The sequence below is a fragment of the Punica granatum genome, chromosome 8 (genome assembly GCF_007655135.1).
Source record: "Punica granatum isolate Tunisia-2019 chromosome 8, ASM765513v2, whole genome shotgun sequence".
Classification (NCBI taxonomy): Eukaryota; Viridiplantae; Streptophyta; class Magnoliopsida; order Myrtales; family Lythraceae; genus Punica; species Punica granatum.
This window is the reverse complement of record NC_045134.1, coordinates 27,390,027-27,413,399: the sequence shown is the minus strand read 5'-3', so window position 1 is coordinate 27,413,399 and position 23,373 is coordinate 27,390,027. Positions and strand designations below refer to the sequence as shown.

Here is a 23,373-nt window from a genome sequence, read left to right as displayed (position 1 = left end):
GGGATAATATGCGTATTATGCGCAATACGGGTGACCCATAGATACGAACCCATGCCAGTAATCGTGGAGATGGAAAGGATGACAGTTAAATTCCAAACTCAAAACTCAAAAGCAGCGCATATCTATTGCTTATATAGATAAGTATGATATAATCAGTTAATTCAAATTTTCAGGGTATAGTTTTTCTTTTTTTCTCTTTTTAATTTCTTTTTTTTTAAGTCATAAACGAGGCCTATAGACTTAGAAGAGAAAAATAAAATAAAAAAATATTGGGACACAGAAAATTCTACTCGGTGAGAATCAAACTTAGTTAGTCTCGCTTTTATATCAGATTCTATATGTTGTTTCGTTTTTTTTTGTTAGTTATATTTTACGTTTTGTTTAAACTGTTTGAATTTTGAATTGGTTATTATATATATACATATATATATATACACTAAATGCAGTGCATGTGATAAATAATGTAATTTGATATACTGTTTTGCATAATCTTTAAATAAATATTAGTTATTACACAAATACAAAATATGTATATTTTTCGTTTTTCAAATAATATAGGGGATTCACAAATTTTTGCTATTAGGAGATATATCCTAATTAGTTTTCTCCCCTTATTGCGGTTCTGAATGAGTGACTGATTCTTGTTTATTGTCTTCTGAAACAAAAATCTATAAATAAATTAGAATATCAGCTATGATTAATTAATCATCTGCATAATATATATGAGTAGAGAGTCGGACAATGTAATGGCATGAAGACCTTTTCTATCCACCTATAATAACAGTACAGGTTAGATATAAGTCATCGTGGTGTAGACCAAGCAACTGATTGTAATCCTATTCGAACCACCTTCTATTAATTAAGTCTAACGAAAATCTAGCATTATATCCGGCCTTATTAACTTTCTAGTTTCAAAAAAAAAAAAAGAAATATTGTCCCAAACTTTCTAGATTCAAAAGAGAGAAAACAACTTGAACTTTCTCTATTATTGTTATTATTATTATTATTATTATTATTATTATTTAACCTGAACTTTCTAGATATATTCTCTCATATTCTTGACCTACCCTGACTAGTTAACAAAATGACCGATTTCTCTCTTAACGTTTGATAATAAAATTTAATAATTTTTATTTTGCTTAATAAAACAAATTAATTTTGATAATTTACTTTGACTATGAACTATTGTTTAATTAGTGAAGGGATTGGATTGGGGTAGAGAATGTATATCTTGTTTAGAACGTTGAATTTTGAATTGGCAATAAAATTTGTTATTTCGGTTGAGATATATATCCTAAATTCTCTCTCTTTATTCCCGTCGCCGGATCATAACAAGCAATCGATTCTTCCCTTTAATTTATATTTTAAGAAAAATCTAATGATTTGATTTAATAACTAACCATATGCATAATATTGTAATTTTGCAATATATATGCGTAGACTCGATACTGGTCAATCAACTGTCAATTGAATTAAGCAGGAAATTGAAGAAGGCATCGTGCTCTTTTATTTCAATTTATTTCTTTGTATACCAGGCCCTTGAACCTCTCCTATCATTGATATAAAATAAGAGAGCTGCAAATTTACAAGTGCATGAGGAATATAAATTTTCAGTCATTTAATTTAATTATAGGTATAGGTGATTGAATTATGTATTCACCCATCCCAAAAAAATCAATGAGATAACATAAATACAATATATGCAGACATATGGTTACTACCAAATGCTAACCAATCCTTCTTCTCCTTGAGACTCCAATTCCTTCCCATCGTAAAAAAATTAAAAAAAAAAAGGTACCAGAAGGAAAAAGGGAAGATATTTGTGAATCTATTCTCAAGAATAGAACTTGAACCCCTTGGAGAGAACGATTATCTGCCTCAAGGCTCCAATCGGTGCAAGGATCAGCAAACATACCCCGATAATGATGCAAAACTGAAATTCGAAAATGGGGTTATTCAAAATTAGTCTCGATTGGCGAGGATTAATTGGAGTAAAATTAATATATATATATATATATATATATAGTTATTAATTCATAAATTTGGAACGAGAATAATAATCTTAATTAAATTAATTATAGCGAGCTTTACCCAATTCACTATCCAAGATAAGGTAAATCTCCTCGGTTTGTATAGGATGAGCCAGATGATGCAAGGAATCTGTCAAATAACACGCGACAAAAAATATCGAATTACTTTGAGTTGTACGTGTGTGTATATATATATGTGTGTGTGTGCGCTCGCTATTATTTTATTTTTTTCAGTAAAAAAAAAATATCTCAGGGCTTACAAAGTATGTCGTTGGAACGAAAGCAAATCCACCGAAGAAACTGAGGAGCCCTCCGAAGAATGGGAATGTTATGGCCAAGAACATGGTAAGACCTGAGACTTACACACAATTATTAGTATACCAACAATTAGGCATTAATAGTAAGCATAGTTGATAATTTAATTGATTGTATATATGGAGGGAGCGCAATACAAGAATCTAACAAAGGAAGACCTCCACTGTAGCGAGTTTGGTTCAGCAAATCATGCAATCTGTAAAGCTGAAAGTTTTATCTTTGAACAATTTTGAGCGAAAGAAGACCTACTCTTGTGCAGCTAGAATTAATGGTGTGTTTTGTTTTAGAATTAAGTAGAGTTGAATTTTGATTTTAATTGAATTGTAATGATTGTGTTATTGAATTATGAGAAAAAATGTGAAAAAGTAATGAATAGTTGAGATGAAATATACAATCAATTTTTTTTTTATTTTCAATCTAAGTCCTTTGGATATGTAGTGTCCACTATAAATGTTTTTTGATCAATAATATATTGCCGCTTATCCAAAAAAAAATTTGATTGTATAGCATGTGTTGCATAATTCCCAGTACGAACGAAGTTATAATATGGAAAGTTAACTATATACTCACCAACATATATGTTACGTGAGATGAATCGGAGATACCACGTTGGCTTGAGCTTCATTGATTTAACCATATACGATTCCATCATATCAAAAACTGGTATAGCAAAGACCTGCACCATTGACCATACCAATAATTATAGAGAATGCATGGTACGTATGAGCTCCAACCTGGTAGGGCATGCATGCATATATATATTTACATATACGGTATGCAAACATACGCACCTGATAGCTTCCGATCACGTGGATGACAACGAACATGTTAGCAGCAGCGATGAGCCATCGGGGCTTCTCGAGGGAGATGAGAATGTTGTCTTGCACGGAGTCACCGAAGATGTAGAATCCGACGATCGAGACGGGGAAGTAGCATGCGGCCACGATGATGTAGGCAAACAGTGAACCCTTCCACATAGGCTTCTTTGATGGCTTCTCTGGCGTGGACTTGATGGTTGCCTGGATCTCCAGCACCACGCTATGTGCTGCGAAGGAGAATGACACATCCCCCAGCGCCGCTAAGAACCCGAAAACTCTTCCTGCTGGAGTCGTTCCTTTTGGCTTGTAACTTACACCGGGTTGGACCCCCCTCTTCAGAGCCGCAATCCAAGCAATCGTCGAGTAACTGTGACATCATGCATGCCGTTATTGTGGATATTGGCCGGTGACCTAAACATATATATATATATATATACATATATACGAGAATAGTTATAGGATGGACTGACCGATGAATTTAATTAATTTCACCAAAGGGACACGGCAGCAACGGCCGCAGAGGCCGGCAATAGAGTTGAATATATATATATCGTGCGGTTATTCCTCTTTATAATTGTTAAACTTAATTACCTGAGTGACATGATGGCAGCGATAACAGAGACACCAGCGATATCGTTGAAGCTGGGGACGTGGGAGAGCCCAAACTGAACCGCGGCGAACATCATGATGAAGTAGGTGGTCTTCATGGGCTTGCAATCGGGGCAGACTGAGGCATAGAACTTCTGGATGGACTTGCCTCCAGTGACCATGTACACGATATCAGTCCCGACCTCCACCAGGAGCTGTTGTGGCACCACTATCCATAGACCAAGCTTCGGCCCGAATGCATGCTGGCCTAGCTCGTGGTATCGGTCGAACCTCTTCCCGGGCACCATCTCGTGCATCTGAACCATCTGCCATAGCGTGAACAGGGTAATGATCCATGACATGGTCAAAACTGTTATGCCTGGTCCCCTGCATAAAAAAAAAAAAACATTAAGCAAATATCAAAGCATATCTTGGCCGCCCGGATCAAGTAGACATCTCGATCAACTAGAGTAGTCTCAACCATTAGACCACGATGATTAAATTCTCTAGATGCGATGGAATTGAGTATTGGAATAAATGTACGTACCACCCAAGCTCCGCCATGGCGTAGGGAAGGCCAAGGACACCTGCACCGACCATGGCGGTGACATTGTGGAAGGCGGAGTACCACCACTTGCCGTCACGTGACCGCGTGATCGCCAGCCATTGGTTCAACTCTTCCTCTTTCTCCATCGGACCTCTCGCCTCCTTATTACTAGTCTCATTCTTCCTGGACCCTCGAGAGTGACTCATTGTTCTCAGTCCGACAAAAAAGATGACAATGATGGCGTGACGGCGATCACGATGACGATGATTCAGTCCCTCGGATCAGTCGGCCCATAAAACTTGCTAAGTCCCACAAGACTCTCTCTCCCTCCCTCTCAAGAGTACTAAAGATTCATCAATTATAGGATGCCCCATCCCATTGGGAAACTGGTCGCCCCCTATATATGCGATACCTGCTAGGATGATGAGAGTTGTTTCCGGCGAGGGGACAACTGTCTTGCCATGACACCATTCGATTTCATGGGAGCCATGCATGGCAGTATCACGAAACACACGGATCCTCCCAATAATATAGGAGAATCGGTCATCGGTCCTAGCTAGCTAGCTAGCTTAGCTGAGCTATTCCGATTCCTTGGTGAAAATGTATGTACAAAAACCTGGGCTAAGAGTTAATTATTATTTTTTTATCACATAGGGAAGTTCATGAATCTAATATAATAAAATAGTAATCTTAATAGCTAATAAAGAGAGCACAAATAGTCTGAATGTCGAATTTAGAACCTCTAGATTACAAGTCGAGTGCATGAGTGCTACATCATCTTCAATAGGATTTAATTACTATTTATATACTTAATTAATAACACACGGTATAAAAATTATCCGTAACTGGCTAGTCTGGCTTCTTCGGTTACTCAGAAAAAGAAAATAGTAACTTCCCCTTTCTTTTTCTCCAAAGGTCAAGGCCTGAACCAATATCTCCGGTGAAATGGCTTTTTACCAAAATTGGGAAGCCGTTATTCCCGAATCAACTGAATATAGGATCTGATAAAATCCGACTATTCCGGTTCGATAGTTAGTTGAACTTGACTTGATTTGGCAATTGGATTTGAGGGAGGTTCTACGTATTCCGCCGGCAGAATGGTTCCGCCTCCTTCATAAACCGTTGGATTTGGGCTTTTAAATCTCAGCATTTGATCGAAATCAACTGCTGAATGGGTCTCAGGTTTATGAATTTAATTTTTTCCCAAAATATATTACTAAGCTTTTAGGGGAAGCTTCCAAAAGATCTGTCGCCCTCCCTGCTACTCTCTCTTGTCCGTCCTGATCTCTCTCCCGATCTCTCTCTCTCAAATCCGCTCTCTGGCTCTCCTTTTCTCTCTCAGTGGCTTCGAATCTCTCTCGTTTCTGTTTTCTCTGAGATCGTTACGTGGATGAGAAGTTTTCGCAGTCGTGTGATGAGAATATTCCGGCGTAATCAAGGCGGTGTTTTGGGAAGTTTTTTTCAGTTTTTTGGCGAAATGGCAATGTTGATGACCACCTAATGGTATGTATGCTGGCCACTCAAATTTTGATTTTGATTTGCAGTAGATTGTTGTATTTGGGTCACTCACTCTCTCTCTCTTTGACGCTTTCGTCTCGGCATTCGCCTGCTCTAATTGTCTCCCGTTGATCTCTCGAGTCAGATCGTAAAGTGGAGAGGTTCCTGGGAGCGCGACAACAAAATCCCGGTGAAGTTTTTGTTGCGGTTGTTCGGCAAAATCGCAATCTTGAGGAGCAATAACGGTATGTATGTTGGCCATTGAAGTTTTAATTTTCATTTCCATTAGATTGTTGTATTTAGAGTTTCCCACGAGTATGGATTTCGTTAGGGAGTTGTTAGGGTTTGGTGGAAATTGATTTGAAGAGTGAAAGTTGTAGGATTAAGTAATTATGATTCGTTAGATTAAGGGGATAATTAGTATTTGCTCTATATGTGAATTGGTTTAAGAAAAACTTAGTTTAGGTTAAGATTGAGGTTGCTACTGTTATTGTTTGGCAATTGTCAAATTGCATTCAATTACTCATATTCTTAAATAAAATTGTAAAGAAATATTATTGGAGCGTAATTTGGAATTGATTTGTTAAATACAAACTTTGAGGAATGTAGAACTTATTACTGTGTGAATGTTATCATTTTAGAAATTAATTTTAATTATTTACAAAAGTGAGCCAAAGATGAAATCGAGTACAATTTGATTATGTATTTTGAAGTTGATTAATTAAAGTATAATTTAATTTAGGGTAATGTAGTTATATAATGTACTGTTTCTGTTTTAAATCCAGCCATTTTAGAAGTTAGATACAATTATTTGCGTTGTAAGGTAAAACTGAAAGAAATTTAAAATTTATTTTTTATTAATTAAACCCGTTGGAATTACATTAAGTATTTGATTTATTACCTAATTTTGGAAATAAATATCAATATGAGCGGATGATTTATTGTATCTTTAATTGTATTTCAATTGAATCAATATATTCTTTATTCATTGATGTGAAGAGTTTATTATTGTGCATATTAAGTTATTTTATAAAATAAATGTAGTTACTTGCACAATGAAATATAGTTGAAAAGGATTATATTGAGGAATATCTATCTTAAATACGATCAATGATGCACACAAGGTAATGTAGAGTTTATTATACTGTGAAATTTGTCGATATAATATATTTAATTGTTTGGATTGTGTCATAAAGGTGAAATTGAAAAAGAATATCACTGGAAGATTTATTCTTGAAATTATTTTGATTCATTTAACACGTACTTCATTTAGTTATAGGATCTAACTCGGATTGGTGTTTTCTCTAAGATTGAAAGGTTATTTTTTCTGTAATTGATTTTAAAATGCGATTATGGAGCTTTGGATCCCGATTCAGCCGTATAAGTAAATATTGATGTGAATTTCTTATTGTAAATTAGTAGACAGGAATTGAAAGTTTGTTTGCTGTGTAGAGGTATAATTTAAAGATAGAATTGTTTTTTTTTTCATTCAATTGCAATATTTCCGTTGAAATAACAATATAGGTTTAATAAAAGTTCATCTTATATTAAATAAAGCGTGTACTTGTAAAAATAAAAGAAGTTTGAGATGGTAGGTTAATGTTTTTTATCCGTTAGTGTTATTTTCAATTTAATTGATTTCGTTGTCTGATCTCATGTTTTAAGAATTTGTTTTGATGCTGTAAGAATAATTAGAAATGTTTAAATTAGGGGTAATGAATTAATATAGAAGAAATACCATTTGTATTTATAGTGATATGGTACTGCACTTTCAAATTATTGTAATTTTTTTGTTTGCATTAGATTTGGCTCTGTGTTTTGAGTTCATGTTTCTTGTTAGTGCTAGTAATAAGAGTACATATTCTAGTATAGGAAAAAGTGTATTGAATAATGTCATGGATAATAAAAGTTTAAGTTAAATACCTTTTATTGTAGTTTTTAAAGAAAATTGTATAGAAAATGTAATGGAGATTTAATAGGTAATTATTTGTGATCTTTCAAAGTCATCAAGCGTTGATCGGGAAAAATTATATATATATATATATATATGTATCGTATTCATGTTTATTTGTAATGCATTTTATTTATATTGATATTGGGAAAATGTTCATTGTCATAGTTCGTGGATGAGAGAGTTAAGAACATCAAAGCATAAGGCGGATAGTTTTGCATCCACGACATGGTGATCGGGTCGTTAGTTCTCAGTTTACTTGCCAATTGTAGAAATCTGTACAATCGATCATAGAGTAAAATCGAACCTGACCTTGCAATGTAAGATGTATGACATGACGAGGTGTAATATGATTTTCTTATGATAGAGTGGACCTTTATTCTCAACAGCAGCTTGTGCAACTTTCTATATACTGAAATTCAACCTGAGACTGCAATTTATGATGCATGCAATTTTTAAAAATTGTACTTGCGACGCGTCATATAATCACAAATAGAAATAACGTGGTCATCCATCACGGCACGCCAATTTAGCACCACCTACCGCTGGAAGATCGGGAAGACGAACTTGAGTGGACAAGCTTAGAAAAACGAGCTTGGCGATGTTGGGCAATGAGATTGTGCTTAAAATTTTGTTATGGGAGCCTTCAAGAGAGCAACTTGTATGAATGAGGAGTCCACCCCTTTCTATCCCCCCTTCTCCCTCAACGTTCATATTTACGCAGTTCAAAACACCCTGATTACCCCTTTGCAGCTCTGCTTCTAGCTCCTCCAATGGCGTCCCAGCCGTGACTCGCTGTTTGCTGATTTTCGGGAGCTGCCCTCGATTCTTTGGTCAGTTTTTTTTTTTTTCCTCTTTCCTTTTTTCAGGTAAGTGATGCCTTTTTTATTGAATTTGCCTTGAATTTTATCTGCAGTAACTCATGCAGGGACTATCTTAAAGGTTTGAGACTCACTTTTTTTTATTAAATAACTGTAACCACACCAATTCTATGTGTTCAGCAGCATGAAGAGCAGTGGACGTTTTGATTATCGTTTCGCCTTTATTTATTGGTTTTTCATTGTTTTGGTGTGGCTTTGTGGGCTCTTGTAAGCGCTGATGGTTTGTTGGTTTGATTTTTCAGAAACTAATAAAAGAACACGGGTTACCGATTTTCTTGAATAAATAGTGCCACTTAAGTCTTAATTAATGCTTCGCTCACAAATATCTTCATGGATTGGTTATATCTGCATTTTCGGGTCAATGGGACGCTGACATAATCTTAATGGAGGCATAATATGCAGGTAAAATGGCATTGGAATCACGATTATGTTATCACCTGGTTTATATAGGACACGAGTTTATATTATTGTCACGCTGGTTATTGACAATAAGCCATTCAAGGGATGGCATCGAACAGGTTGTGCTACCATATTGTGAAAACAACCAAAAACCATGCGGTCCTCAATTACTGCCTTTCTGCAAATTTGCTTGTGGAGGTTCAACTCCAATGTTTTATCAGGTCAGCAAGTACGTCTGTCTCCACCACATGAAACGGTGAGCTCTAAGTTCTTCCCTGTCCTACAAGTTCGAAGCTCGGTAGCAAATTATTGAACTTATGGGAGAAGACTGAACCATGATCGTCAGATACCAGAATACAACACTCGAAGTCACAGGCGTAATTTCTTTCCCTGTACCCTGCTGTTTAAGCAATTCTCTATACTTTTGAAAGTACTACCCTCTCAGTCAAGACATGATTCGCCATAATTTAGCAACGAATATTCGACACTGATGATGTTTCGCAGAAGATGGAGCTGACATCCAAGTGGCCCTTTAGACCTGCTCTGAATATGGACTGTCAAAAACTGAAACCGAACAGCAGGTATACACTTCCAGCCAATTTTATGTCGCCGATATGTTTCTGTTTCACACCATTTCTTATTAGTTGAGGATCCATTACGTCTGGACTACAAGTCATTTCTTTTTTTTTTTATGCCTTTTTCTTTTCTGGGATCTTAAGGTTTTGCATTGATGTGCCGTGATGACTGTGATACAGTGATAGGATTTCTTTCATCGACGAGAACAGCTGGGGAAAAAATATTTTTTAATTTTGCTTTATGAGGCATAAGTAGAAGGAGGTGTATTTTGAGCCTTATTTTAACTTTAGAAGAGTTGCTGCACGTATGGACATAGTTATATAATCCATCCATTCATCAGTAAATATACAGTAATAATATATTTTTGGGATTAATTATCTAAAAGGCACAAACTTTTCGCATTTTATTAATTCTAACATGAACTTTTTTTCTTGACCTAAAAATATATAAACTATCAATTTGATATTTAATGTTAGCATGACTTTTATTTTTTCGATCAGTGGGCCTCAACGACAACTGCCGCCGCCCGATCGGGATTATCCATGATGGCAAAGGTCTCCGGTGACCCCAATTAGGGAGATGTGGCTGCCGATGTGACTTCCACCACCTATCTCACTCATTCTTTTCTCGATTTTACTTTTTCTTTTTTCAAATTCGAGCAATGAGGGCCTCATTGGAGCCCATCGCCACCCTACAAGGTCGCCGGCGATCTCAACTATCTCGATTGGAGAGTGTGATCATAGATTCTCATTTAAATTAAAGAAAAAGTTTAGACGTGTTAAAATTGATATCAAATTGATAGTTCGTACATCTTTAGATCAAGAAAAAAAATTCGTACTAGAATTGATAAAATGTGAAAAATTTATAATTTTTAGGCAATTAACCCTATATTTTGTGTTTTTATTCAAATATCATCTCCTGTTATTGTGCATGTGTTGGTGTTGCACGTAAGTTTAAGGGCTGGAATAGAACTTATAAAATTAGAAAAAAAAAAAGGCAGGAATAGGAATTATCGCAGGAAATAGCATTTCTCAAAATAAAAAGATAAGATTCACTGAAAAATAAAAAACCCAAAAAAAGATAAAAGATTCTATGGCCCATTGCCTCTCCAGTAATAGATCCAACGATTAATCAACTATAGACTTGGTTCTTGTACGCATAGCGGATGCGAAATTTCCTACCAAGCCCTTTAAGTCTGCAGATATACTCAAAGAAACTCGATGCCGTGCCGAACCCAAATGCTAAAATTAATCAGGTGCAGTGCTTAAGCTCATTCACAAGTTTATCTTAGGCTGGAAAATATAAGGACAAGTTGCACATCGACAAAGTTTGTACCTCCAGGCAGGCTTGGATCTGTCACTTATAAGATGCTACCAAACTATACAAAACCCAATTCAGAAGTTGTGGGCAAATGCCATCGTTGGTGACAGTGAATCCTGCCTTCATGATCACAGCGGCTAAAAGAACGCGTTAATATTGTTACAAAGGAGTAACCCGCCTGAAGAAATTCTCTGCTTCTGGCTCCACCTTTCAAACAGCAAATCATCATCCGCTGTAGCCTTCAAATATTCATCTATGTCAACCGAGGGAGATCGTCCCGGGAGAAGTTTTGGTTCTCTAAAAGCCATTGGGGCACGGAGAGTTTCGGGGTTCCAACTCCCGTGGCTGCTCACAGTATAACCACTTTGGTCCCGCCCATTATTGGCTTCCTGCACGTTGCATGAACCAAAAAATAAAATCAATAAATCCGTACTAGTCATAAAAGTAAATGTTCGAACAGCCAGTGCCCAAGTTGGCAGGTGGAGTTTCATGTCAGTGGTGTTTTTATCCTATAAGGGCAAAAGGCAAAACAAAATAATCAGAAGAACAAAAAGAATAATAACAGTGTTAATGCTTATAGACTTATCGATTGGAAAAATTACATTATGCCAAAAATTACATTTACCAACTCTGGGCTTTACAGTGTTAATAACCTCAGGATAAATTTTGCGCCTCGAGGAAGAAGATTGGGAGTTTACCCGTGCTGCACTCCACATGCTGGAAACTGGAGTCACCGGAGACTCCATCTTCTTCTTGCAAGACGATTCTGGAGAAACATCGTTACTGGTTTCCCATTGCAGCCACGGCAGCACAACCCCGTCCATCTCAACAGGGAGGGGCTTGGTTGGTGCAGGACTTTGAAAAGTGTCAATCTTTACTATTCCCCCTATGGTTGAGCTCGTATCACTCCTTTCTCCATCAAGTGATGATATGTCAGTATCCTCAACATTAGAAATGAAGTCCTCGATGTACTTCTCAGCCTCCTGCGAGAGTCGTTTAGACATCCTGCTCTTGTCATTACTCCTCTGATTAAAAAGTAAACCATCAGTCAGAAGCAATAGGCTAAAGACGGCTGATCAGCTAAATCAGAATATTTGTGGAACTAAATAGTAGATAGGCTGGATTGTTACCCTTCTGGTGCGTGATGGTTTGACTGTAAGACTGGCATTTGGTTCGGGAAGTAATTCTTTCACGATCTCTGAGAGCTCCCTGCCCCTTTGCTCTTCCATCACAATTTCGGCCAATAAATCTTGCTTACGCTTCTCAGACTGTCAATCCAAAACCAGTCCATCAGCTCGGAACGCCATAAATAGACAATTAGTAAGAGCTACTTAAGTGTTATAATTCACTCTGTTTTACTACATGAAATGAACTTCTCTTACAATCTCAAAAGACAAGCTTCCAGCTGCTATAGAATTTCTTAGTTATGCAAGAAGTAAAAGGAAAATAAGTAGCATCACACATTATAAGAGGAATCACTTCATTTACCTGTCCCAATTTATTCGAGTAATTTCTCCTGATAGTAGAAACAGCCTGAAGAACATCAGAATTTTTTGACAGAAGACCATCACCATTCTCTGGATCATAGGAACCCTTTGACATCACCTGCATAAGTAGCAAGAAGCGAAATTAGGTTTTAGGAAGAGAGGAATTGCACATCAATCCAATGATGTTAGGAAGTGGAAGACAGGTCCAGAAAGACACAAACTTATGAACCTGTTCAATTCCCATCTTGATCTCCTCCACAGCATGTCTAAGTTCTTTACGCATCACTTCACGCAATTCACCATTCATATCATCCCCTATTGGGTGCTCTGCCTAGGGCATGAGAAAAAGAATAACAGTAAGTAGAGGGCGACGAGATAATTACTCTCGCTGGTGTAATCCTCCATATAGCTGCCTTTGCAGATCTCTCACCTTTCTTTGGGCATAAACTGCACGTATTGTCCGCTCAATTCCATCTTTAGCGGAATTGGTATCCCTAACTTCATCATCAGTAAGGGCTGACGACTGGCTCTGAGAAAGATTCAACTATATTCTTAGTCCTAAAACACTGCCTTGGTAGGAGACTACCGACTATTGGAACAATGCAAGTAGCGGATTATGCATAAAGACAAGCCAAAGAAACTCACGGAGTCGCCATCATAGGGTTTGAAATCTTTTTGGCTCAAAGACCTTCGCAGCCCTGGTCTCTGAGGTGTTGCTGCCAGTTTCCCAGATGGGACCTTTTGGTTGCTCCCATTACTGAAACTATTCAGATTAGCTCGACCAAATGAATGGTGAGAATGATCTAGATCACTCTGCCAAAATCAGAAATAGCAAGATCAGATAAACAGAACAGGCTGTTTCCTGTAAATAATTTACTTCCCAGTCTACTGAAGAGACAAAGCTATAGATACTCAATCGATGCTGTTCATGTCACACCAATAAGATTTTACGTGCACGTAGCAATAGGATCAGTATCGCATCTGCAGCTTAACTATTTTAACATAATACACCCAGAATGAGATAGTCAACAATGTCCCAGCCTCTACATATACAACTATCTTCTTGGCTCAGATAATGATGCAGTGCAAAGTTTGATCCACGCAAACACAAAATGATGACTTCAAAAATTACAAAAAACCAAGCTCTTGCTGCTGTGTAATTGAGCTGTTAGTTGTCCCTCTACATCTTTTGGACCCAAAAGAAAGTAATGATCAAAATGTAGGTTTCTTATTTCTTTTTAAGAGAAAAGTAGACAGCAAAAAGCTAGCTTTTTAGTGTCAAAGGATATGATAAAACTGTTCTCGTGGGAGGGAACAAATAAGACCAATATTATGCATTGATTGATCAACAACACTAGAACCATTTTTACACCTTAGAAGCCAAAAGCAAAAGCGAAAAAGCGATTTATCCCGAGATCATAATTTAAAAAAAAAATGCACAAAAATTTTCTCCATGTCCACCCGAAAAGCAGGATTGTTGCACTATCATAATCTGCTTTGGCCAGGAAGAGATTAGCAGTTGTTAAAAATCGGTACTATAGAGAATTCGCAATATACCCAACAATGCCTACAGCAATTTATACAATCCAAGCTCCATGGAAGGTGAAGTGCGCGAAATCAAGAGAATTTCACCTCAGAGTCGTTGATCGGGCACCGAACCACAGAGAGTGACCGCCGCCTGCGCGAGTGATTCTCTGAAATTGTCCTTCCCCCGGCAGAAGCATTACAAACGCTGCTCCTCCGATCCGCACCGCCGCCAGCAGTTCTCAAGCTCTGCCTGGAAACGGACCTCCCACGCCTCTGGGAAACACTCTCCCCATTCCTAGGGCTGACGTCAGCATTCCTCGCGCCTGACCGACCTCGATCTCCGGAGCAGAAGAACTCAATAGCAAGGTCGTCGAGGCTGATCTCAGGAAACCCAGACCCCCGCACGGTGTTCACGAACCTTCCCCTGGGAGCCGGCGCGTCGTCGGAGGAAGGGACTTCCGGTTCGGGCAGCCGATGGGAGAATCGGCTCAGGCTCCGGGACCGGCGGTGAGCAGAGCTCCGGTTCGAGGAAGTGGAGTCCTCGGCGGAGGCACTGGGTGAAGCCCCGATGGGGGTCCTCTTCGTCGTGGACCTGAACGCCGAAGTCGCCATTTCCAGAGTAGCGTTTCTCTCTCTCTCCCCCTCCTTTTCCTCTCTCTCGGCGAAAGAGAAGAGAAAGAGAGAGTGATTAGATTTTGAAGCGTAAGCTTAGCGTCTGCATTGAATATGAGAATTGACGCAGAAGTAAACCGACGGATTACAAATGGAGAGAAGTCAGCGCTAACATGAGCTTATCGAACTCCTGAGTTGAATGCAAATCCGATCAAGCTGAGAGAGAGAAGCGCTTTACGCCATTGAAGAGAGGGAAGGAAGGAAGCAAGAGCAGAGGAGCGGGAGGAGGAGGAGAATGGCAATGGCGGAGAAGTCGAAATTATTAGAAGAATTTGAAAATTTTCGTCGTGGACAGAAAAATATTCTCGTATTTCGTAACCGAATTTTAAAATTTTAATTCTACTCAATACATAATAAAAAAATAAAAAAATAAGATTCATACGTAATTGACACACACTTTCATTATACTCAATTTAATTTTAAATATTAAATTCTCTCAACTATTTATTACTTTTTCATATTTTTTCTCATAATTCAACAAAAACAATCATTATAATCTAATTAAAATCAAAATTCGATTTAATTTTAAAATTAAATACACCTAATTTGGAGAATTATTTTTGCATTTACCCATTTTGACCGTTATGGTGAAATATGACCTTGGGAGGTAATAAAGTCGTCAAGTCAACCTCGAGAATGAGTATGCTGTAATGGTAGATAGTGTTCCCAAAATTTTTCTCACTTTTCATTCTTTTGCTCAAATTTTCGTATTTCTTTATTTTCATTATTTTGCTCATTTACTTATTCAACCATTTCTCTTGAACAGCAAAAAGTAGCCAATGTCACTTTCCTCCACAACGTGATCTCGAAGGAGAGATTTTTCACATGACTCTTGCTTTTACTTTATCCTCTTTCTCTTAAAATTTTAATAAAAATTCGGGAAGGATAATATTACATAAAAAAAAAGGGTTAATCGTCACAAAAAAGCACAAAATATGCACTTTATCCAATTTTTAGCACGAACTTTTGGAATTATCAGAAATACACAAACTCTTGATTTTGTTTCACGCTTAACACGCTGTGACTTGATTAGTTAATTTTGATGGAAAAATCTGATGTGAAGTTTAACGGTGATTACGTGACTAATGACAACTGAATTTACAACTGCTCACACTTCAAGTGGGGCCGAGATATCCCATCAATCCCCTCTCTTCTTCTTCTTCTTTTCCATCATAACCCCTTTAAAGAACTGAGACCGCCAGGCAAGGGAGCTATGTTTTGCTTGTTGCAGAGTCTGACCCAGAAATTCTCATGACCAAGATCCAGATTTAGTGGTAATTGACTAGCTGGTGGTGTGTGTCGGAGCCAAGAAAATGGCAACAAGGATAAGGTGGTGTATGGCAGAGGCTGTGATGTTAGTGAACGTAATTAAGGAAAGAGGTGGAGGGAGATAATGGAACAGCTATGGGAGAAAGCTGAAGAAGAATAATATGAGGATGGTCATGGAGGGTACCGTGAAGAGAGGAAGGTCATGTTTGGGTTGCGAAAGAAAGATGAGGAGAATAGAGAGGAGTTGAAGGTGGTGACGGTTGCATGTGTATGTTGTTGTGTGATGGAGTCAAATAGGGATGGTTATGATGAAAATGTGGATGGCTATGATTAAGGAGGAGATGGCCATGGTGAAGGTGGAGATAGCGATGGAGATGATGATGGTGTGAGGATATCGGATGGAGATGGAAAGTGATGGCAATGGTTGCAGCTCTAGTGGTAGAGGTTGACGGAAACTCAATTGCTCCGATCAAGCTCTCTTTCCTAAACCGCGTCTTCTTTCTCTCTTTTCTGCGAGGGGTGATAGGTCGGGATGACAGTCAACACCATTTCCATCACCTTCCCCTTCATCCTTTGTCAACATCATCTTCCCATTTTCCCCCTCACGCACCATGCTTTATATTTCTTCTTCCGTTTTTCTTTTCCATCCCAGCCATTGCCATCCCCATCATCTCCATCTCTATCACCACCACAACACAACCGCCACCATCTCCATCTACCTCCTTCCCTCTTTCATCGCCACCATCATCTCCTCCAACTACCTTCATTAGGGGCAATAGTGGTGGTTGTAGGAAGCTAGGCAAAGCAAGGACGGTGAAGGAAGGAGGAGGAGGCAGATGAGATGAGATGAAGAGCAATGGGCAGGAAAGGAAGGCTCCGATGGTGGCTTCCTCGGAGGAAGTGGTAACGGCAATGGCGGGGGAAGGTTGCGAAGGACAGAGTGAGAGAGAAAGAAAGAGCAATTAGGGGGTAATTAATTGGTCGACCAGGCCCCACTTGATTTGTTTCTATGTGACACATGGCGCCATTAAGTGTCATGTCAACCGTTAGAAGTAACGGACCAAGTCACGACGTGCTAAACATAGTACAAAATCGATAGTTTGTGCATTTTTTTTATCAATTTCCAAAAGTTCTTGCTAAATACCGGATAAAGTGCATAGTTGGTGCTTTTTTGGACAATTAACCAAAAAAAAAGGGAAAAGAGATTTATTGCATGCCATGCCCATGACATGAAATGGCAAAATCCAAATTTTTGGCTGCGGATCATTTTGTAGGTGGCATATGAGCTTTCACCTACCATGGAAAGTCTTCAATTATACAAAAGGCTCCCTTTCTTTTATGGTATATAATGGTGCGTTTGGATTCAGAGTTAAACTAACTTTGATTTTGATTTTGATTTTGATTTTGATTGTGGAAAAGGACAAATGAGATGTGATTATAAATTTGACTTCGGAAACGTGTGTTTTTGTTGTGTAGTGTATTGAGTTAAAGTTAAAGTTAAAAATTTTGAATTGGGAAATATGTGTTTTTGTTGTGTAGTGTGTTGAGTTAAAGTTAAAGTTAAAGTTAAAATCAATTATTTGGGAATCCAAACAGTTTAATTTTTAAGAATCTGGTTGCCATGTTGAATTTTAATTTTTTTATTGAGCACCCCACTATTTTTCTTATTTGAGATAATTGATATATTGTTGAGTCATACAATCATACTTTTAGGTCGGTCAAATGGAAAGGACCCTTGAAAATTCAAAATGCGGGTTTTCGCATCCAAACGAATCGAATCGGGATGAGAACTTTGGGCTCATGGAATCGAAACTTCAAACGGAAAAAAACATTTGGGTCCGATCAAATGTTTGGATTGTGGATTTCATCATAGGGCCAAGGTAGACACTGGGCCTAATGGGCTGTAGCCTCTCTACGTATCAGTCCACTTCGGCCCATAGATAATCCATTGGGTTTACAAACCAGACATATTTGTAGAAGACGAATTTACCCAAAAAAAAAGGGAAAAGGAAACCTCATAAATATATTGCATTGCATACTATAATAAGAGTTACAACAAGAAGATCCCATGCCAACAACCATACGAGGCTTAAGCCATTGATCGAAAGGAGAAATGAGCTAGTAGTGCATACGTTACGTGGGTATTCCATGGGGTATTGTGTTTCCGAATTCCCTTTTGCATGTATAACTTTTGGAAAGGCCATTTATCAATAAAACAACTTTGATCAATGCCACGGGCAGTTGTAATGATATGATAATCGCAGGATAATTCAAGTCAATATCGTAGACGGTTGTGATCATATGATTATCTGAAAGCAACTCCGATTAATTGTCCTAGACAATTGTGATATTCATCATATGAATTATTTATTTGAGAGAGAGGATATTTTTTCCAGTGTTTATCTTGGTATTTTAAAGTCCAACGAGTCATATTCCTAGATTTTGGTTAAGAAAAATAACGGTTGAATTACTTAAACCAAGCCTTATTGGTGAGAAGATAATGATTATTTTCTTCATCCTATAGGTATCACTATCTTATAAAACCAAATGTCTTTTTCCTAAAATGAACAACTCAAGAAAAAGGGATGTAACTAAAAATACATGTAAAGATAAACTACGAGACTTGGTTCGAAATTAGCAAGCTATAATTTATGTGGGAAAAATTCATTTATGGAGTAGGTAGGGTTCAAAATTTACTGGTAAATATCCCATGACCAAGACCAAATAACATTCAAACAATTGATGACACGTCTCGGTCTCACCGAACAAAAGAAAGACAATAAGAAAAAAGAAAAATTATTATCGGGTAATAATCATATGTAGGAGGGGGAGTCCGGAGTCAAGGGAAGTCATTATACATATATGTATATATGAGTCCTAATAATCCTGTGGACATCATATTCTTAGAGGACCACCCAAATAATGGAAAATGACATGTTTTCAGAGTAGCCAACATCCCATTTAGTAAGGTGGAATGGCTCCACCCTTATCAGCTAACGTTTGGAACTTATATAAAAGGCTCCTTCCTATACATACAAGTACCTTCCCCCATCGCCCATCCCATTCATGCATGTTGCCATGTTTTGCTTTGTCTCTTCTTTTGGAATCTAACCCAACATCCTCCGTTCTCCCCGCAAGACAACTCCATACTTGCCCCTGCAGCACTTAATGCTCCTGTGTCGATCGAATGAAAAATTAAGGTTTAAAAACTTACGGATTAATCTAGATTATTATTATTATTATTTTGCTAGGAACCATCATAATGCTACAGAAGATAGCCCTCAATACATAGAGGGAAACAAAATCTGATCTATTGTCAAATCGGCATAGATCATGGGCTTGATGGTTCAAAATGCGGGAGATCCAAGTATATTGTCAATCCGAGAAATAAGAGAGAAGTTTCAAAATGTCTAGGATGATATTCCTAATTTTCCAAGGGAAGTTCCCCGGGCTAGGCAAATCATTAACTACTACTAAAACATCACTAACTAGCCAAATTTTCGAGCAGTCAGAGTTGAGGGCCAATGAGGTAGCAAGAAAGATCGCTTGTGCTTATGCTTGGAGTGGGGTTGCTGCCAAGACTGGGGAGTACCATGATCGAAGAATTTCACCATTATAGGATTGGGCCACCTCAGCGACAGCTGCATTAGAGTCTCTCCAACTTGCATCAGTGGGTATCTTCCACCATCCAAGTAGTGGGGGCTGTAAAATAGAGGGTGTAACATTCATAGGGCCTTGGCCAGTATGGTCGGGAATTTGGAGAGCATCCCGATTTGCATGCATGATGGAATCAGCGAGGGAGTTGCTTGTGAAATCTGGTGGAGCATCACGGTTGGTTGTGCTAGTGCTAGTGCTAAGGGCTAGGTGACAGCCTATGGAGCATTCGAGGCTAAGGGGACTGCGAAGGACCTTTCCTCTTGAGTGCTCATTGTATAATTCTCAAATTCATTGCAGCACAAGAGCAATGCCAGCTTTAACCCCTGCAAATAGACATTCGTTCCTCAAATTCCAGACAGTATTAAAAGCAATGATTCCATAACATTAATATTAAACCTAGAGTTGTGTACGTTAATATTAATGTCTCAGATCAACTTAACCCGGGTAATATTCTAGATATATTGTTGCTCCGTTGCACAAGTTTTGAATCTGATCAGGTATATATTCACGATCAATTAGTACCCCGATCAGGTATGCACGTTACATATGTGTGAATTAAGGAAGTACATCTGGCTGGCTATACGTTTTTCACCTCGATCCAAATATTTGGCGATATATATATATAGTACTCAATGTTGCTTTCTTGTATGTTGACTAATTAAAACCCAAGGAGTTGTTGTTTGGCCGTTTTATTAATGATTAAGTTGACTAGAAAAAAGGTTGAAAGAGATCCTCTCGGATCAAAGCCTGCAGGAAGTTATCTGGCAATACGGCGCCTTGGATTCTTTCTGGACTAATTAAAATTTAAAAGGCCAACCATTTCCACATTAATTAATTAATCATGGAACACAAAATTTCTCATAATTTAAGTAATATATAGTCCTGTCCTTAATCAACTAATTATAATCAATTCTTCGGCTGCATTTATACACGCCCTGTATATAATAAATATATATATGTATATATGTGAGCCTCAATGTTGCCCCAAATAAAAGAAAATTTGTGATGAATGTCTCGCTAGCCAGCTAGCTTGCAGCATATATAAATACATGCAAGAATATCGACTGCACAGCACATTAATGATTATGATGATCTTACCCAAAAAAAAAATGATTATGATGATTGGTTTTGTATGTTAAAAGACGAGCTTGTCTGCAGTATATGTATATATAGGTACATAAGATTTTATATATATGGATTATTATGCATATATATATATATATATATTCATATAAAACGATGAGTTTAATTTGGTCATCAGATATCATCATCACTGTGTTGAGAGGGAGGGAGGACAGGAGGGGTTTTTTGGATCGATATCATGTGCAAGAGCCATGTGAACATGTGTCCATGTCTTTGTCTTCTTCCATATTGCTCAACCCCCACTCTCCCTCCCGTCCCCTTGGGCCGGGGCACCCCCAACCAGTAATACATACATACATACATACACACAGATGAATTTATACATAGGTACCTGCGTACATTGCTCAAATTTAACGCTTCCATTTTAGCTAATTATATGTAATCAATTTACTTCTTATTTTATCCAATCTTTTTCCTCTCTCTTTCGTTATAATTTTAGTTAATCACATTCCAGAGTTTTGTCAAGTGAAATATATAGCGCCACAGAACGATTATGAGAGATGTACGATCGAGTACTTTTATCCAGTGATCGATTTTATAGAGGTCGCTAATCATGCACTTTCCAGTATGTAGTTAGGTTTAGGTGTTCATTTATCTAATTGTTATCCGATCGATCTCTCTCGCTCATTTGTGTTTCGAATTGCGAGAGGGAAGTGCGGGAGATCTCTCCAAATTGCAAACCAAATTGATCATAATACGTTGTCCCACAAAAAGACACACAACAACCTAATATATATATATATATATATATATATTCACCCAACTAATCTAGAAAAATTTTCAAGAATTTATTTAAAATAAAACTATTATATAAGTAAACAATATAGTGGGCATGTAATCACCTAATAATCAAGATGTTCTAAGTTTGAAACTCGTTATGGGACAAATCGTAGTCATTTATTAGTTATTTGGATTTTTATTTTATTATACTAGACTCATGGACCTCACCTGTAATGGGAACCAAAAAAATGAATATATATAAGTTAAGGGTATGTTTGGCGATATATTATTCCCTTCGGCTTTTGCCCCTCCTCTTTGTGTGCGGCTTATAAAAAGGCGAGTGCTTCCGTTTGCTAGATATACCATGCACACAAAATAACTCATATATAGCTTCTGACCACTCCTCTCAGAATCCTCTCTCCCTTCGACCTCTTTCTTTCTCACAAGCATATATAATTATAATTATCTCATCCTCTCCTTCAAAGTGTGTTAATAATTAATTAATATATATAGAAAGAAAATGGTGTCGAGAGTGGAAGAGGCCATGAAGAAGAGAGAGAAGCTTCATCATCATCAGCAGCAGCAGCAGAATAAGCTGCAGATGGTCACGCAGTGCAACAAGGGGAAGACCCCAAAGTTCAAGAGAAGCTCTTCGAACCTCGAAGACGACGGAGCCTCGTCGGCCATCCTCTTCCTTGCTTGCATCGCGTGTACTACCACTTCTCCTCCGGCCTTATAAAATCGACATCTAGCTATGTCAATATTAAGTTGTCTAGCTTTACTAGCTATAGCTAGCTAGCTTCTCCATATAGCATACACATATCGATATCAGGATCGATGTGTGCATGCATGTATTTGTTTACATATTAATTAGTACGTATTCTTTCCCATATATAAGTAATAATGTACTCTTCTCTGATCTCTTCTCTCTTGTATTAGCTAGTTTACTGTACGGCCGTAGCTAATTTTCATCCGTTTAATTTCTTTTTTGTTTTTATTTTTCATCAATGATGACCGTGTCTCTTACCGGCTATTCAATTATTATTTCTTCTCCTTGATCGATCTCTTCAATTAATATGGAACAAAATTATTATGCCAATTAGTAATTTATCCCAATTTTTTGCAATACATAAATATAAAATCGTACGCAGTTCTTAATTTTTGCCATCTAGTAATCAGTTGTACCTGCAATTTTCTTGATCAGGGCGAGCAAAAGAGGGCTTAAATAAGAAACCAATGTTATACAAACATATATATAAATATATATATGTATAGTTTTTCATTTTCTTATTATACAAGACTCGTAAATTTACCTTATAACAAAAAATAATAATAATAACCACGATTGAGAGAGATATGCTCTTTAGTTTGCCGTTCCACCTCGAACCTGAATGTTGGAAGATGAAAGATTCATTAGAAGTATAATAGATGCTTCGTAGTTTGTGAATTTTAGGTCTTTAAATACAATATACACATATATTTATATATATAATCTCGTTTTGTGAGTGTATGGGAGTAATTCTCCACCACTATAGAGGAACAAGTCAGAATATAGAAAACTTTTCTTCGATCATTTCTGAAAATCTCTATGTTATTTACTGCGCAATTCACAGTTGTAATTCGAACTATTCTTGTCATATTTCCATCATTGAATTATTTGAAACTCATTAGACTTTCGGATATGATTTGATAGGAACATAAAAATTTGACCAGGTTCTTTCTTTTGGTAAAAAAAAAAAATTGACCAGGTTCGTTGAATGAGAACAAGGAGAAACCAGACATATGGCTAAACTGTTCAACTGCACATGTGTATAAAAATAATAATAAATAAAAAGAGAGAAGAAAAAAGCAGCTATACATGGGCACGTACCCCCCATGCCGCTTTCTTCGGCCTTTCACTATCGGATTATTTTTTTGGTAACGATCACTTCCGGGGAGTTATTACTACTTAAACGGGGGAACTGTCAAAAGACGAA

General features: G+C 37.5%; 3 protein-coding genes and 1 long non-coding RNA gene across 7 annotated transcripts; 2 read left to right on the top strand and 2 right to left on the bottom strand.

Annotated features, from left to right (window-relative positions):
- Positions 1-1,590: 1,590 nt before the first annotated feature.
- On the bottom strand, positions 1,591-4,664 carry LOC116188930 (lysine histidine transporter 2-like). Its single transcript, XM_031518381.1, has 7 exons — positions 4,299-4,664; positions 3,755-4,138; positions 3,137-3,530; positions 2,916-3,021; positions 2,291-2,382; positions 2,092-2,160; positions 1,591-1,933 (listed from the first exon to the last, which is right to left on the bottom strand). Exons 1-7 carry the CDS (start codon positions 4,502-4,504, stop codon positions 1,835-1,837), a joined length of 1,350 nt encoding a protein of 449 aa, XP_031374241.1. The 5' UTR covers positions 4,505-4,664; the 3' UTR covers positions 1,591-1,834.
- A 697-nt stretch (positions 4,665-5,361) lies between these two features.
- LOC116187542 lies at positions 5,362-10,374 on the top strand. 3 transcript variants are annotated; one of them, XR_004152090.1, is made up of 5 exons: positions 5,362-5,801; positions 5,941-6,040; positions 8,500-8,579; positions 8,663-9,607; positions 10,103-10,374. It is a non-coding gene; the product is annotated as an uncharacterized LOC116187542 (long non-coding RNA). The 3 variants fall into 3 exon arrangements; XR_004152089.1 differs by having other exon boundaries at positions 8,500-9,607; XR_004152091.1 differs by lacking the exons at positions 8,500-8,579; positions 8,663-9,607; positions 10,103-10,374 and adding an exon at positions 7,915-8,169 and having other exon boundaries at positions 5,378-5,801.
- A 449-nt stretch (positions 10,375-10,823) lies between these two features.
- Positions 10,824-14,865, bottom strand: LOC116189301. 2 transcript variants are annotated; one of them, XM_031518903.1, is made up of 8 exons: positions 14,042-14,865; positions 13,055-13,222; positions 12,840-12,953; positions 12,639-12,740; positions 12,411-12,527; positions 12,053-12,190; positions 11,621-11,947; positions 10,824-11,311 (listed from the first exon to the last, which is right to left on the bottom strand). In XM_031518903.1, exons 1-8 carry the CDS (start codon positions 14,546-14,548, stop codon positions 11,060-11,062), a joined length of 1,725 nt encoding a protein of 574 aa, XP_031374763.1. In that variant the 5' UTR covers positions 14,549-14,865; the 3' UTR covers positions 10,824-11,059. The 2 variants fall into 2 exon arrangements, with proteins under 2 accessions (XP_031374763.1, XP_031374764.1); XM_031518904.1 differs by having other exon boundaries at positions 12,840-12,938.
- Positions 14,866-21,744: 6,879 nt separating this feature from the next.
- LOC116187350 lies at positions 21,745-22,455 on the top strand. The gene has a single exon (XM_031516008.1). The coding sequence runs from the start codon at positions 21,918-21,920 to the stop codon at positions 22,134-22,136; it is 219 nt and encodes a 72-aa protein (XP_031371868.1). The 5' UTR covers positions 21,745-21,917; the 3' UTR covers positions 22,137-22,455.
- The last annotated feature ends 918 nt before the right edge of the window (positions 22,456-23,373 follow it).